The 17,766-nt window shown below is 36.7% G+C and overlaps 1 protein-coding gene across 2 annotated transcripts in view; it reads left to right on the plus strand.

Moving 5' to 3' along the window:
• The window catches only part of RFX3 (regulatory factor X3), a 158,031-nt gene that overhangs the window by 56,177 nt on the left and 84,088 nt on the right, over positions 1-17,766 (plus strand). For both annotated transcript variants that reach the window (XM_044920625.1, XM_021694424.1), the window contains exon 3: positions 4,181-4,439. In XM_044920625.1, the coding sequence (XP_044776560.1) occupies positions 4,181-4,439 (259 nt within the window). The remainder of the gene's footprint in view (positions 1-4,180; positions 4,440-17,766) is intronic.

Raw genomic sequence — 17,766 nt, forward strand, 5'->3', positions numbered from 1 at the left:
GGAGCTTAAATCATTTACACACGCCAGAGACCTTTCAGAGTTATCTGTGCATGACTTTGGCTCTGCCTCTGGAGACAGGACTCCAACAATGGGTTAATGCTTACCATCTTAACCTTTAAAGGACAGGGACTAAGGATATTGTGGTCTGCCTCTCTTACCCCATTTAAAAGTCTCCGCCATTCCCACTGCAAGGGTACATTTGTCAGAAGACAAATTCAAAAACCCTTCTCGACACTTCACTTCCTAATAAATCTTGTCCTCCCCTCCCAAAATTGTCAGTCTTTACCCCAATATGTGTCTGTGCAGTAGCCCAGTCTTCTCCCCTGTCCCATGGGTCATGATTGAGTGATGAGGATAGTTTGTGAGTCAGGCACACTCTTCAGTGACTTTCCCCTTCTCCTGTTCTTTTCTCACTTCATAGCTCACAAATGATCTCTACCTACCAGAAGGAAGTATGAAAATAAAAGTGGGTTGCCATGTTTTCATACTGACTTGAGGGCTATAGAGATTTTATGTATCTGTGATGCATTGGTTGGTATTACCATTGTTCACAGAGAATTCCGGAGGCATGCCCAACAGATGGAGTGATTTAAATCCCTTGGAATGTTTCTCTTATGGTAGAGTAGTGACTTCCATGATCATAGAACCTCTAAAAGCCAAGTGTGTGGTGAGTAAGTATCCTCTGAAATAATCCCACCTTCTCCATCTCTCCTCGTTTACCATTGCGAGGACATCTCCCAGTTTCTATGCTGAGTAAGAGAAGAGGGGAGTGTGGTTCTAGTAAACAGTGAGCGCAGGTGTAAGCAAATCCCAGATAGCAACAGGAGGCTCGTGCCTTCCCTGTAACACCTGTAGAGGTGTTTCCCACAGTCGTTCACAAATAATGACATACACAAAAAGTTCTTTTTATGTGATGAAATGATTGAGAACATGGGCTAAGTGCAGACTCCCAAATTTATTTTTTTTAAAGATTTTATTTATTTCAAAGAGAGGGAGGGAGGGAAAGAGAGAGAGAGCAAGAGAGCACAAGCAGGGGGAAGGGCAGAGGGAGAGGGAGAAGCAGATTCCCTGCTGAGCAGGGAAGCCAACCCGAGCCAAAGGCAGACATTTAACCACTTAACCGACTGAGCCACCCAGTTGCCCCCCAAATCTACTTTTTTTTTTTTTACTAGCTGTTTGCTTTGGACAAAGCTATGTAATCTCTCTAACCTTTTCTAAACAATTACTCACCTTGTCTGTGAAAGAGAAATTATAATAGTACCTATCTCATAGAGTTGTAATGAAGATTAAACGAGTCAATACCTGAAAAGCACATTAAATAGTGCCTGTTGCATAGGAAATGGTCAGTAAATATTAGCGATCATTAACTATTATATGTTTCACTTGTGAAATCAGCTTCGTGTTGAGAGCATGCTTAATCATTTTGTTCAGACTGTGAAAAGGAAAGCCAGCACCATGCCCAGCTTTGTGGAAGTATTTATTGTCATATATGTATTTCTACACTTTACTTAGCTTTACTTAAATATCATCATCAGATTGTGTTATTTAAGCACAGTGAAATAGGGTCACTATCATATTTAGTGGGCATAAATTAAAATGAGCACATTTCTCTTTTTACCTAAATTTGAAAGCAACATGGCTGGTTTTTCTTATATAAATATGTAATGAAAGAAATATATAAATGGACTTCCCCAGCTGGGAAATAGAGCAATGATGATGTGTGTGTATTTTAAATGGCCTTTTTCTATCTGCAAAAAAAAAAAAAAATGTTCTCTATGGGGTTATTTCACTCATCACTCCAAACTAAAATTTATACCTGGATCTGGGGAAAGTGGTAACTTTACCCAGTGGAGAATACTTTTGAAGCACCTTTATTATTTTACTAAAATTTACACTATAGATTATATTACAAGTATAATTTGTAATGGGTTTGGATGATCTGCTTTAAGTGATACCAAAACATCTTAGAATTCTCACATAAATTCTCACATTTTAACAAAACAAAAAAGGATTTATGTTTTAGAAATTTATGAAAGTGGCTATTATGTCAAATATACTTTTAAATAGAATCATATTTTTATTTCTTGACTAGTGTGCCTGTTGCATACCAGCAACTGTTTAAATGTTGAGGGTACAGATGGGAATAGAACGTAGTTTCACAGGAGTATGAAGACACGAGGAAATTAATAAGTGTATTGAGAGCTGTTTCAGGGATGCACAGGGTGTTGGGAAAGTACAGAGAACAAAATAAAACAGCCCTACGGGGATTGGCCACAGAGGGCAAGGTGTACAAAAAAATAACTCTGGGAGGAACCAGTGAAAAGGTCAGTGTGGTGTAAGTGAGGAAAGCATTTGAGGACATAGCTAGTCACCTGTCCAGAGATCACGTAGGCACCAGCCCTGCTGCATCTTGTAAGGCAGGCCAAGGGTTTTGAATTTCTTCTGCAGGCCATGGAGAATCATGGAGAAGTTTTTAAGGAAAGTTTGTGTTTCATATTTGAATTTGGGGGAAGTTCCCCTGGCTGCAAAGGTGAAGATAGATTGGAAAGGAACCAAATTAGAGGAAGGAAAACCAATTAGGGGGCAATTATAGTAGAGAATCTTGTGAGAGAAGGAAGTGAGTATGAGAATGGAAAGGAGGATTGGAGAATTATTTAGAAGGTAAAACTAGTAAGACTTAGTGACTGATGTCAGTCTAGATGAGGAAAGAGTGAGCTGAGGATAGTTGTGCTGCCTTCTGCCGAGAGGGGGAGTATAGGAAAAGGAGCAAGAGAGAAAGGGAATTTCTTTTTAGCCATAAGTTAAATTTTACATATGGGGACTTCCCATTTATCATGGGGTTTCCTAGTGGAGATAACCAGGGGGTTGTTAGAAACCCAGGTTTTAATTCTTCAAGTATAACCACAAAGTAGAGAGAGAGAGATTAACTCATGTATGAGCATTCCTATGGTAAAAATAAGTGGTCTCAATAAAAATGAGAAAATAAGAGCTAAAAATGGAGACCTCAGAAAATACTAGTATTTAAAGTACCAGAAAACTAGAGCCTCCAAAAGGTCCTTTTAGGTAGTGGTGAAAAAAAAAAAAGCAAAGAATGGACGAGAAATGCCATAGAAACTAAGGAGCAAGAGAAGTTAGGACCGAGAGACTCTCTATGTACGATAGAAAATGTCTGAGAACATACACACCAAATTGTCAGTAGTGACTGGCTGTGGGATGTGGGGTTGAAGAGAATGATGTTAGAACTGGGAATTTCCATTGGATATTTGAATTTGTTTTAAATGAAAGTATTTTATACCTCTCTGTACTATTTTTGCAACTTGTGAGCTTATAATTATTTCAGAATGAGAAGTGAAAACCAAAGTCAGGTTAAAATGTAAGGGATAGTCCATTGGAAATGAAAAATAAATCAAGCAAATAAGCTGCTTAATCAGAACAGGAGAAGGAAGGAAAGGGCAACATGAGGTGGTCAACAATGTCGTGCTGCAGATAGGTCAAAAAAGATAAGGACTGACAGCAGCCTTTTAGCTTGGTATTTAGATTTGGTCACAAGCAACCTTATTAGAAGCAACTGCAGTGAAAAGCTAAGGTCAGAACCTTCACTGCATTTGTTGCTAAGTTGAAAGGTAAGGACTTGAAGGGTGGCCTAGTCATCTCCTCAGGGAGGAACCTGAGTGTGAAGGAAGAGAAAGAGGTAGAGATAGGGATTGAGGGTCCAACGAGAGTGAACTGTTTGCTCAAGGTCCTTATGGTGGCAAGAAAGAGATCCATGCACACTCCCTTGGTCACAGAGGTTTATTGAAGTCACCCAGGAATGGGAAGTAGCACGGGGAGTTGACTTGTCAGCCCCTTTTTCTAAAACTGGGTTCTGCAGGAAGCATTATACTGAATTGGAGAAGTCGCTCAGCAAGATTTCTTGGCGGGATGAGACCTGAGCTTATTTATGTGCTGGAGGTAGGCACTAGTCAAGGGCAAAAGTTCTCAAGTACAGAGGAGTGTTGAGGTACTTACTAAAGGAATGTACCCTTCATTTCCGGAGTGAAGTTTCATACAAAAATGCAAAACTCCCCTTGTTCCAAAGGCTAAGCTAACATTTTAAACATATATTCATGCTAGAAAAAAATTAATTAAGATGATATAAATAAGCTACTAAATTGCTTCCTTTTTCCTTCTTCTTCTAAAGCCGGACAACAACTTATCCTTACACGGAAACGCAGATGTACAGCCAAAACACTGGAGGGAATTACTTTGATACTCAAGGGAGTTCTGCACAGGTGACTACCGTGGTTTCGTCCCACAGCATGGTGGGCACTGGTGGGATTCAGATGGGCGTCACGGGAGGACAACTCATCAGCAGCTCTGGAGGAACCTATCTCATCGGCAATTCAATGGAGAACTCCGGTCACTCAGTGACACATACCACTCGGGCCTCTCCAGCGACAGTAAGTATTTGAGTTTTTGTTTGTTTAATTTAGCTTCTTGGTAGCCTCTATGGTACGTTTTCCTCTCTCGAGGGAAAAAAACAACACACACTGGGCTGGGCACAAATGTATTGAGCAGTTTTAGTACTTTGGTATTATCCAGAATGTGGTCCATGTGGAACTATGCAGAATGATACTGATATGTCCCCCACAGTTATGTGAGTTGGGAAGTTTTTATGAATAATGGGAAGAGAGGTGAGTCTTACTCATTAATGCTGATTTTCATAGGCTTCCTTCAGTGATATTCAGTAAAATACTGTGAATTTCTACTGAGAGAACTTACTTTTATCTTATGCTGATTTACCCTGGCTTATGAAGAGTAAAATACAATTGGGTTTAAATTTTCACATCTTTCAACAATAGTCTTTACATTAACTCATCACCAGAGAAGTTACCATATGGGCAGCATTTCCCAAACCTTAGACATTTAGTTTGGCCATATTCACTTAAGTCAGCTGTACTATTATTTACTGAATGTATTTTTTGAAATTGATTCACTTCTAAAATAGAAAACCATGTGTAATTTTTTCTAAAGTATATAAAAACCCATACTTAAATAGTAAGGTTGGAAGTGTTTACCCATGTGCCATATTATGAAGTCCCTTTGTTCAACCACAGAGACACTTTGGGAAGGACTGATCTAGGTGATTCCAATGAAAAACACATGTATGTTGTCTCTGATGATAGGCATGAGTAAGTATCTGAGGAACATGCCTATGTATTTGAGTTTCCAAGTTTTTAAAATTTAATACAAATAGCTATTTTGACACAGATTTTAATGTATTAGAATGCTTTCCTCGAAACAGTAATAACGAGTTATGCAGAATTTGATATCATCAAACTCTGTGTCCTGAGCTTTCCAGTCTCACCTCAGCTAAGTTTAAGCTAAGTATAAGGAGAATAATCACTTAGAAACCCCCCAGCTAAAGTAGCAATGGAATTGGTGATGTAGGTGCTTCATGTAAAAGGGGGCTGGGGATTTGAATTAAGTGCATTTCATAATCTTGCTGTATATTTTGTTCTTATAATGAAATAGAGGTAGAAACAAATTGGGTAGGAAATAATTATGAGAGGCTTTGTATTTCTCATTTTATGGATTTTCCTCAAGATATAATATGTACTTGGTAAGTATTTTGTATATAATTTTTATGTTTGTAATCATTATATGTGTTCAGACTTTCATCACTTAGTACCTTTCCCCTGATCCATTTCTGAAAGCTCATTATATTTAATTTACTGTTTCCTACTAACATCAGAACCGAAGACTAGCCATTCTGAGGGAGAGCTCTTTTTTGTACTTTTTTCTTTGTGTTTTTGAAGCATTTCTTATGTGTGTTTGTCTCTTGCTTTTAATAACACTAAATATGACATTTCTAAACTTCTTAGTCACGCTGGTATATTTATGTAGATTAGAAACGAAATCATAGCTTCTCTGAACCTCATTTCCCCTGGCAGTAAAATAAGGGCTTAGTTAAACTAAATGATATCTTAATTTCCTCCCGGCTTCAAAATCATAATATTTACAAAGGAATTGTAAAATGTTCTAGATGTAAAAATAACTATATCTTTACCGTAAAAGGAAAAGAGGTAGACCAGGTGCCGGTACTTTATATGCTCCTCATAAAGGCCACTCAGTCATTTTCAGTGAAAAGGGGAACACTTGCTGCTTATCAGGGCCTTAGGAAAACTGAAAAATGGGGAGAAAGAGTTCTTTCCCACTAATCTTTTAGTGGCATACCATCTGCCCATTGCCAACCCTTTCTCCAGACGTTGCTGTCTTCACAGACTGCGGGCTGTCTGCTTAACATCCTCATCCACTGGATATGGGTTTACTAAATTTATTAGTATTATTACTGAGTTAATAAAATTGATTATTTGGGGTCATGGCAATATGGGTGCAAATATAACAGAGTAAGTTTTATAGTTTGTTTTTTTGTTTTGTTTTGTTTTCTATGGAGAGTATGAAAAGTGGCATTACTCTTTGTTATCCATTACACAGATTTGATGTGTGATTTTTATTATGTTAATTGGTAAATTAAACTAACACTTAAAATAACTGAGTTATAATAACTGGGAATAGTGGAAACCTATTAAAAACAATCAATTCATAGTATCAACTGTATATATTAATTTACACTTTTTAAAAAAGCATTAATACTTAAGGTTGTCTTGTTAAGGTTGGTAGCTTGTTTTCTTTTTTTACAAGAAAATTTCCTTGTTAGCAAAAGGAGTAAAAAAGTTAAATAAAAAGATAACTTTGCATGGAAAAATCATGAGGTCAAAGCACAAATGATAGTGTCCTATGATAGATATATATAATCTAAATATACATCTGCTTGTGTTTATTATATTATCCTCCATTATTATCAAAATTTATATTTGATTTAGATCCCCCTCTCAATAGTGCAAAAGAGCTTCATCTCCTTCATTCACAATGAAGTGGTGATTGTGTGTACAATTTCACATCTGTTATTCTAGTAAAGTTAACAAAGTTTAAGTGCCGTGCAACCTATTTACAATTTTCTACCATTCTCCTTTTGCCAAATGTTAGAAAATTTGTAGCTTCTGGTTGTTTAGACTCCTAGAACTCAAGATTTTTTTTGGTGGGTACCATATCAGTAAAGGGAATTTGCTTATTTTCATGTATCTTTTTCATTCTCTGTAGAATCGAATGAGCATAATCTTGAGCAACTTGTTGGTCAAGACTTAAGCTGTTTCTTTCAAACATTGAGCCAGGCTGTGCCACTGAAGTTCATTTCTCTGCCTGTTCTTTAGGGTTCAGCCTATAGCTATAGCATGCCTAACACGACTGACGGGTAGCGGTAGGCTATACTGTGGCCAGAATTCCTGCCTGGAAAATAGTCAGTTGGGCTATTGCTTACGAGGCTATAATAATGTACAGTCAATTAATTTAGTTGATGTGAAGCTAGTTAAGTTTTGAGTTCTTGGGTACTTAGTTCATGGGTAGCAAGGTTTCCGGAATACAGGAATACTTCTATCTAAATTTAGTAGGAATAACTTCTGGCTCAAAGAAAAGTTTATCCCGGTGTGCAAACCCAGTTGCCAAGATATGCCAATAGAAACAGAAAGATAATTTCAGGTTGAAGCCATTACTAAGAAAAATAAGTAGCGCTTGAAATATTTTCTTACCTAGTCTAATATTCAGTATACGGCCATCTTTCTTATACTAGAAGGATCTCTGAGTGATTAATGGAGGATTTGCATTTGAGCATATGATTTCCTTTAGTTTTATAACTTTAAATGACAAAACATTTACATAACTTGTTTTAGTATTTGATCCTTGCATGGTAAAAGTTTTCAGATTTCAAGTTATATAGAAATATCAGAATTTTCTGAAAGATTATGATGGTAACATTTTAATTTTATTTTATGAATATATATTCTGGTATAAACTACTGATATTCAGATTTGGTCAAAATACTATTTCTCCTTTTATTTACTGTACTTTTTAATTTGGCCAGTGGAGTCCATGTGTATAATTATACACACACACACACACACACACACGTTTTTATTTATATAAATATGTATACACACATTAATAGGCATTTCCTGCTGATAGTATTAAATAAGTTTCAAAAAGATTAATATTTTTAATGGAACATCACTGGACGTGAGTTCAGCTAAGTTACTACTTGAATAAATGTTTTATGTTTTATTAAATTAATAATGCTAGGAATCTATTTATTGTTAATATTTCAGTGGCACATGGATATTAAGGTGGAGGAGTTAAATGCTCCAGTCACAACTCTGAGCTCATCATACTTTGATCTTTCTCCTAACTGCATCACCATGATATTTCCTTGTGTATCTTCATTCATTTAAAACTCTTACTTTTCTGGGGCACCTGGATGACTCAGTCAGTTAAGCGTCTGCCTTCGGCTCAGGTCATGATCTCAGGGTCCTGGGATTGAGCCCTGTGTCGGGCTCCCTGCTCAGCGGGGAGTCTGCTTCTCCCTATGCCCGCCCCCATCTCTCTCAAATAAATGAATAAAAAAATCTTTAAAGAAATCTCTTATTTTTCTTCATTATTGTTCTGTAGAACCACATCATTTGTAGAATTTTAGAATTTTGGAACCTGAACCCAATTTGCATTTGAGGATCAAAACCTTGTGATTGTAGTTAGTGATGTTTTTGTGCTCATCACAACATAGTTTATTTTATACCAGACTTTATAGTAATTAGCAATTTAAGAAGCTTTATTTACTCACTTCTCCATAAAATAACATTTGTGTTCTTATAATTAGATGGTTATTTATGGAGTTCTTTTTTCTTCTTGTTAACCAAATAAGATTACATTGATCATTTTTTAGACTGTGATATGAAAGCTAATTTTTATACCTTTCTATATATACATTTAGTAATTATATATTTTAAATGGCTCTCACTAGAAGTAGATCCCACCAAGAGGCACAAGGGAAATGTGTTGAAACATTGTTCATCTCTCTCCCTCTTTTGATTAATGTAAAACACCGTAATTTCTTTCAGTTACCTGGAAGGAAATTTGAATGTCCATCTGCTGCTATATAAGTCAAAGTCTGGCCTAGCTTATGTAATTATAGACAGTTAAGATTTGTTTAAGACTTAGAGATGCTTTTATTTCTTTATTCTTGGGTTTACGTGTTTATGGATTCAGTGTAAGAGAATTTCTTTTTTCTGAAAAGATGAATGGTTGGGGAGCCTGGCTGTCTCAGTCGGTAGAGCATATACTCTTGATCTCGGGCTTATAAGTTCAAGCCCCATGTTGGGTGTAGAGATTACTTAAGAAAAAAAAATAGTTGAATGAATGTGTTTAGTGCCTCCAGAAAAGCTTTTGCCCTTCTTATTCCTTTGCTGGAATGGTACCAGTGGCTATTTATTCTGTTTTTATTAATTTGTGTATACACATTAGTTACACATTCTTAAGTAGCACAAGTGAAAAGATCTAGGAGTGTGCATGATGCAGTGTCCTCCTGACCCTGTTCTTCACGCTTTTCCTTAGAGACAACCAGTGTGTCAAGTTCTTCGAGTATCATGCTAGAGATATTCTGTGAATATATGAGCAGAATGTCTCTCTCTCTGTCTACTGCTCATTACATTTTTAAAAATACAAATAGTAACTAAACAATACTGCATCTCATTTTTTTTGTTTTTTTTTTTCACCTAACGGTGTGTCTCAGAAATTCTTTTTCACATCAGTCCTGGAAGGGTTTCCTTATATTTATGGGAAATGACTGTTGCAGAAGGAGCCGACCTACCCGTCTCTCTTACCAGAGGGGAAAAAAAAAAAATTAAAATACTGTTGGATTCTGGGTTATGGCTATACAGAAGTAGAGAAGCAAAATAGTCACATGAGATGAAATTTCTGTTTAATTATCATATATAAAGATATGCTTGGAAGAAAATCTTTTATTTTAAGTGTGCATAAATCAATTATTTTATATATTTCACATATTACAAAAATAATCATTTCTCTTTTAAATAACTTTCATAGTCTTCCATTTAGTCTCAGTGATAAAAACACAAAACAAAACACTTCTCCACTTATTTTGGCAGAAGTATGTATGTCCATTACAATCTTAGCATGTTCTGTTTTCCTGTGCCCTGTTTTCTCTAGGCCAACTTGAGCCCTCACATGAATCTCCTCAGAGAGCACCCCGAATCTTCTGCTTCCTGTACTAAATCCTAAATTGACTGAAGGTTCTGGGACCTCATTTTCCAAGCACTTAATAAAATGGGACTTTGAGCGACTGGTGGTCTCCATCGGTTCATCTATGTTCCATTCAGCCATCACTCAGTTCCACTCTGCTGCAGCCTTGAAGCTGATAAGATCTAGAGGCAGTAATTTTATGGTTAAGGCTGTAAGACATTCGACTCCTAGAAATCCTGATAAACTAGAAGGTTAAGACAAACAGAATGACAGGGGCCTTCGGCCTCTCCTGAGCATAGCTGATGGGTTCCCCTGAGTTTCTAAAGCCAAGTATGAGTTATTTTAATTTTTAGCCATTTCCTAGTGAAACAGGATTTCAGAACTGTACAGGGGTGTTGTAAACATGCCAGAAAGGGCTAGATTCTATTTCCTGTGAAATCTAGATTAGGAAGGTTTCATGTTTGTAAATTCTACTTAATGAATATGGAAATAAGCTATGTTCCGGGTGACCTCTTGTATAACTTTTGCTTGATCCTTGTATTTATACATCACATTTCCAATTAATTTACTAGTTTGAAACTACTCTAGATTTTGAAGGAGGAAAAAATCACTCATGTTTCACTCCTGGAGACCAGGTAATCCAGATAAGATATGAAATGGATTGGTGACAAATTAAAATACACCGTAGTCCGTGAGTTACATATGAGTCATTATTAGACCCATACAATTTTAATTCCGGTAGAGTTAACCTACAGTGTTGTATTAGTTGCAGGTGTACAATATTGTGATTCACCTAGTTCATACCTCACCGGGTGCTCATCACAGCAAGTGCCCTCCTTCATCCCCATCACCTATTTCCCCCATACCCCCACCCACCTCCCCTCTGGTAACTGTCAGTTTGCTCTCTATAGTTAAGAGTCTGTTTCTTGGTTTGTTTCTCTGTTTCTTTTTTTCCTCTTTGCTTGTTTGTTTTGTTTCTCAAATTCCGCATACGAGTGGAATCATATGGTATGCGTCTTTCTGTCTGACTTATTTTGCTTAGTATTATACTCTCTAGCTCCATCCATGTTGTTGCAAATGGCAAGATTTCATTCTTTTTTGTGGCTGAGTAATATTCCTATCTTATATATATATCTTTTTAATCCATTCATCTATCAAAGGACACTACAAGCCTTTATCTTGGCTATTGCAAATAATGCTGCAATAAACAGGGGTGCATGTATCCCTTTGAATTAGTGGGTTTTTTTTTTTCTGTATATTTGGGGTAAATACCCAGTATTGTGATTACTGCATCATAGGGTAGTTAGGCCCATAAAATTTTAATACTGACTGTTCCACTGGCCTATGTCTTTTCGTTTAATGAGGGAAAATACAGCACAGTGCCTATGACCAATTATCAGTTTTCAAATGAGAGAAAATTTCTCCATGTTCCCATGTTTATCAGTTCATCCTCCAAAAGCATGTGATTTGATTACCAACCTCCTCAGCATGCATAACTACAGTTGTGTTTATTGGCCACATAATTATCTGGTTTCTTTTAAAACCTAGCTATTGTGTTTGATTAAAACTATTGGTACCCATAAATTTTACTGGCTAGGACTTTTGTAATCTAACTGTAGAATGTTAGAAATAATTTTACACATTTATTTTAAATTTACTACTTGTAAGTTTTAGTACCTTTCCCATCTGCCTTATAGGAAAGGAAGATGTGAGGTTTTTAATCATGCTTTCAAAATTACAAGAAAGATGTAGTTAGATACAACAAAGAAAATATGAAAATAGAAAGGAGATAAATAGGTCAGCATTGGGGCGCCTGGGTGGCTCAGTTGGTTAAGCGGCTGCCTTCGGCTCAGGTCATGATCCTGGGGTCCTGGGATCGAGCCCCACGTCCGGCTCCCTGATCAGCAGAGAGCCTGCCTCTCCCTCTCCCTCTGCCTGCCACTCTGCCTACTTGTGCTCTCTATTTCTCTGTCAAATAAATAAATAAAATCTTTAAAAAAAAAAAAAAGAGGTCAGCATTGCAGACGATGTAATTGTATACCTGATGAGAACCATGAGCATCAAATGAAAAACTGTAACAAATAATAAGAATTCAGTAAAATTATTATTCAGTGAAATCAGTAGCTTTTCTAGATACAAACAACAGTAGTTAGAAAATATTATGGAAGCAAATATTTCATTTATTATAAATTTAAAATACACCAGGTGTTAAACTAACAATATATGTGCAAGACCCAGCTACTAAATAAAACTTTAAAGTTCTTAAGGGACACAAAAAAAAGTTTGCATAATTGAAAAAGAAGTTTCAGTGTCAAACATTCTGAATCTTCTTAAATTAACTTTAATATTTCAATGTGAACCCAATCAAAATACCAATAGATTTTCTTCTTTTTACAAGAAAGGCTGTTATATAAATAAATGTGCAAGAATAGTGAAAGAAATTTTGCAAAAAGAGAAATAATGGAGAGTGGAGTAGGGTATTAACAGCCCTACAGTTTGATTCAAACATATTTTAAAATTATAATAATTCAAACAGGATTGTTGGCACGTGAATAGATCCGTATAGACCAGTGGTGGACTAAAGACCATAAACAGGCTGAAAGAGTGTAGGAATATAGTGTGTGGTAAAGGTAGCATTGCCTGTAAGTGGAGAAAGGGTGTATGTATCAATGATGTTGGGACAACTGGATAACTATTTAGGAAAGAAAAGTAGATTGGTTCCATCCATTGACTCCTTATACAAAAATTAATTTCACTTGGATGGGAAAATGCATTTTATCGTTATCCTTTCATAGTGGTGAAGCATGATGTAAAATCCAGAAGCTACCAAGAATATCTCGAAAAAAGCAACTACATAAAGGGGCAGCATTCCCTATGACAAAAACCACAGTAAATAAAGGCAACAGTGAAACAACCTGGCATAAAGTTTTGAGACATTGTATCTGAAGAATTAAGTTGTTTAACATATAGAGCACTCTTATAAATCCAGGAGAGAAAAGGAAAAGACCAAAAAATAGCGACAGTATATGAATGAGCAGCCCACTGAAAAGGAAATGAAAAATAAACTGCAAAGAGAGACTGTTGTTTATCTCTCACACAGGTGAAGCTGGAAAAGTAAGTCAGGCTTGCCAAGGGTGTAAAGAAACCAACCCTCTGGCTTGCTGTGGAGAGGAGTCTAAATTGTCACAGACAGGATTGGAGAGCGCTATAGAAATTTTTATAAAAATTGAAAATGCATATATCCTTTGATCCTGAGAGTTTACGTCTGGTAATTTATCCTACTGATGATACACTTACATATGTGAAATGCTGCATGAACAGCCATATTCACTGTAGAGTTATTTATAACAGGAAAATTGGGGAAAGGCTAATTGTCCATCAGCAGGAAAATAGTTAAATAAATTTTGGTGCATTTGTTCATTCAGTGGGATTTTATACAGCCAGTCAGGAATGAGGCAGTGTGTGTATGGATGCATCTGTACATAGAGGAGACATACATACATAGAGATCTACAGAGATGGATATATTTCCATATTGTTAAGTGAAAAAACAAGAGGTAGTGTGTATGGGCTTAAATAGAAGCATACATTTGCATATGCTTATATAAGCACAAAGATATCTCCAGAAGAATGCATGAAGAAAAAAAAAATGTGGAGACATGTGAATACATTATCTATTTGGAAAAAGTGATTTATTATTTGCAAAAATCTCAAGCAAGCCCTTGATGATTATAAAGTGTATCTATCTGGTCATGTTCCCTGAATGCATGCAGCTGACACACCCTTTTCTTTAGGAGCCCAGTATAAAGACTGTCGATGAGGTGTCACAATTCAAACGAAATCAATCTTGTTCCTGGAAAAAGTCCTCTTTTATTAGACTGTGGGAAGTTCAGAGAACAGAAACTGGCATTAAATTTAGTAAAGATATTTGGATCTACTCTTATTCAGTATTTTGGAGTAGAAGTGAATGTTTTGTGTTTGTATTCACGTACCTGGAATCTGGATTATTTTCTTTAATCACTCACTCAGACATTTATTGAGCCAGCAGTGTGGACCAGGCATGTGCTTCTGGGAGTATAAAGGTTTACAATATGGGTACTGGAGCCAGTTCTGGCCTACCAGAAAGCTGCCTAATCCTCGAAGGCAAAAATGGAAATCCACAAATAGCCTCCAGATTTCTCTAAAGTGGTTCCTTTCACTTTTCTCTCTTACCACATTAATTTTTTAAATCACAAATGTTAATGTGTTATACGTTGATTAATTTTAGATTCACCCAAATTTTCTTTATCTTCTGATTATGTTGCTAAGATAAATTGCAAAATTGCCTAAAGTTAGGATGGGATTGGGTAGGAAGAGAGTGAAAGAGAAGCAAAAAATCCAAATAATACTTAGACTTCAAAATCGCTCTTTAAGTAGGGTTACCTGGCACCATTGTAATGGATGCCCATCCTCTCCCTGCTTACTCTCCCTGAAGTAGTAATTGCAATCTGACCCTGACAAAGAAGAAAATTTTTGAGAATATTTTACTGCAGTGTTCCTCCAACTTGAGTGTGCCTTCTCTGGGGGCATTGACTAAATACATCACTGGAGCCCTCCCCCGGGGCTTTTGATTCAGTGTGCGGAAGGGTCCAAGATTTGCATTTCGTACAAGTGCCTGGGTGACTCCCCTAATACTGATCCAGGGCCACACTTGGAGAAACCCTCCGTTTTAGTGATTATGTAGACTAAATACAAAGTGAACATGTGCTTTAGTACTCGGAAGTATCTGCGAAAGGCAGATTTGAAATCTTACACATTTGAAAATGTAAACTTGGCCTTAAATCTTATCACTTAATTCTAACCCAGCAGGTTCCCAAAGGGTAATTCTAGCCCTGAGTGCTTATGGAATCGATGTCTCAGAAAATAGTTTCATTGTCACACACTGATAATGCCAGTCTTTCAGGTCCCGGTGAGGGAGGGCGGAGGGATGTGGGCTGTACAGACTGATCAGAGGAACCAAACCAGCAGTCTTGGTTTCAATCCACCAACTTAAGTCAAATATTCTCAGAACACATTCAATTTATGCAAGGTTTTTTATCCAAATGTTTTTTTTTTTCTTTTCCTCATAAATATTTCAGAATAGCTTCAGGTGGTACAAAACTGCCAAAACTTCATGTTGAAAGCATAACAATTTAAAATTTTTCTCTAAATGTCATAAAATTATGTGAATGGAGAAGATTTTATATAGACACTTGCAAGACCTAAAACTTCTTTGCTCTAAATGCTTAGGCATGTAAGATTAAGATTTCCTCATTAGCTACTTTCTGGTTCAAGAGGAGACAGAAACCAAAGCTGGCTAGGGGGGGTGTCATCTGGACATCTTTAATTTTTTTTTAAGACTTAAAGGAACAACGTGTCCTGACTCTGTCAGCGTTAAGCTTCTTTTCAACATCACTGTGGTGTAATGTATTTCCATCTTGACTTCTGTATCATCTGAACGTACAAAAAGAGCAGTGTCATATTCAGAGCCTTAGCTTCAGGGGGAGTGTTACCATCTGCATTGTCAGGTCTCCTGGGCCCAAGAGACATCCTCAGTAGAGCCTTAGAAGAAGGGATCCAGTGACCTGCAGGGAACTGATTTAACTGCTTAGTGCAGAGCATTCAAAGTTTTGGGGTCATAACCCACAATAAGAAATATCTTCGCACTGTGGCCCCATGCTCACACACACACACACACACATACGTACATTCATGAGCATGAGTACACATCTAGATGTATACACATATGTGATTGTGTATATACATGTGTCATTCATATACAGGTGTCTGAAACCAGAGTTCCACAGAATATTTACGCATACGCTGTGCAGGGACATCTCATTATTTTCTACTCTATTTGATTTCACTGATTTTCTAAAAAATGCCCGTCAGGACCCACATAATTAATGTCATAACCCACTAACGGGTTGCACCTTACATTCTGAAAAGCACAGCTTTGGGCAAATTGAAGAGGAGAGTGGAGCTTTAGCTTTGTTTTGTGTTCTTGTTTGTTGTTGTTGTGCTCTCAAAGACACACACTTTGAAAAACACTGTGTTAGAGTGATTATAGAGACTAAATACAAAATGAAAGTGTTCTTTCCTCTGATGTTCCTGGTTGGAGTCCTTCCTGTAGGAAGTCCTTCCCACCCACCCCACCTGTGCCCCATACATACACCAGGAGGCTGTCATTTCTAGCAGTATAAGTGTGGTGGCTACGTGTTCATGTTGGTCATCACAGATACTTTTTCTGAACAAAAGCCACCAAGTAGAAACATTTCTGCCTTACTTGATCTCAAAATGTGAAGTCTTAAGAGTTCAGGGGAGCAATTACCCCAAAGGAAATCTCCAGTCTTAAGTGTATTCTCTTGATTGAGTTTCTCTAAAGAATTTACCATTCTTTCACAAAGAAAAAAAAAATGCTGTGTTAATTGGTGAGATTAATACAGTAACATGTATGAACAAGAAAATGCAATTATTATATATTAAAGATAGCTATTTTTGTGATGATTAAAATGTGACTATTCATTTAAAATTTTTTGTTGCCTTTAACTTGATCACTTTGAAATCATTTTCAAGTAATACTTAATCAATCATATTTAAACCCTTTTCTTTTCTTTTCTTTTTTTTAAAGATTTTATTTATTTGAGAGACAGAGAGCATGAGAGGGAGGAGGGTCAGAGGGAGAAGCAGACTCCCTGCCGAGCAGGGAGCCCGATGTGGGACTCGATCCCGGGACTCCAGGATCATGACCTGAGCCGAAGGCAGTCGCTTAACCAACTGAGCCACCCAGGCGCCCTAAACCCTTTTCTATTAGGAAGTAATTTTATTGTTTGTTAACAGTAAACCATTTAGCAAATGTTAATTTTGCAAGCCACTCCCCAGAAGAGTTTCATTTGATATATTTGATATTTTGATTTGAAATATTCCATGATTTGTATTTATGTTGTATTTGCATAAAATGAAAATGATATTGAACTTCGAGGGATAAGTCTTGTATTCCAGTCTCATATTTAATACATGTGTAATCTCAAGAAAATCCCTCAATCCCAGAGATCCTCAATTTTCTAATCTGTGAAAAGGAGATAATATTGCTTGCCTTTCCCACTTCACAAAGTTGCTCCGAAGATCGCAAGAGAATTAATGTAAAAAAGGCTTTATAAACCATAAAGCATTATAATATTACTTCTATTTTTAAATCACTTTCTTTAACAGTTCTAGAAAGGAAATAGCTTCTACCAAGAGACCAATTTTAATTATAGTGGTAGTTGAATATATCAATCTTGACCTTTAATCTTTAAAATAGATTAAAAAGCCATTTCAGAGTCAAGAGAATGTGCCTTGACCTATAAAGCCAGTGAATAAGGTGATATAATTATTCTTTTTCCTTCTGCCTTATTAGCATGTAGTGGAATGACTGGTTGATATTTACATTAAGAGAGAGCCCTAATTGTCCACAATGTGATACTCTATTTGAGTCATTGTATAGGCATACATAAATGGATATATAAATCACATGTCCAGGGGGGCCTCTTTTTTATCCTGTCTAACTCATGCAAAAGACTCGGCACCTCTTCACATTTCCCTGCATTTTAAACCGCATTTTACCTTTTTGACATTACCC

The sequence above is a fragment of the Neomonachus schauinslandi genome, chromosome 13 (genome assembly GCF_002201575.2).
Source record: "Neomonachus schauinslandi chromosome 13, ASM220157v2, whole genome shotgun sequence".
Classification (NCBI taxonomy): domain Eukaryota; kingdom Metazoa; phylum Chordata; class Mammalia; order Carnivora; family Phocidae; genus Neomonachus; species Neomonachus schauinslandi.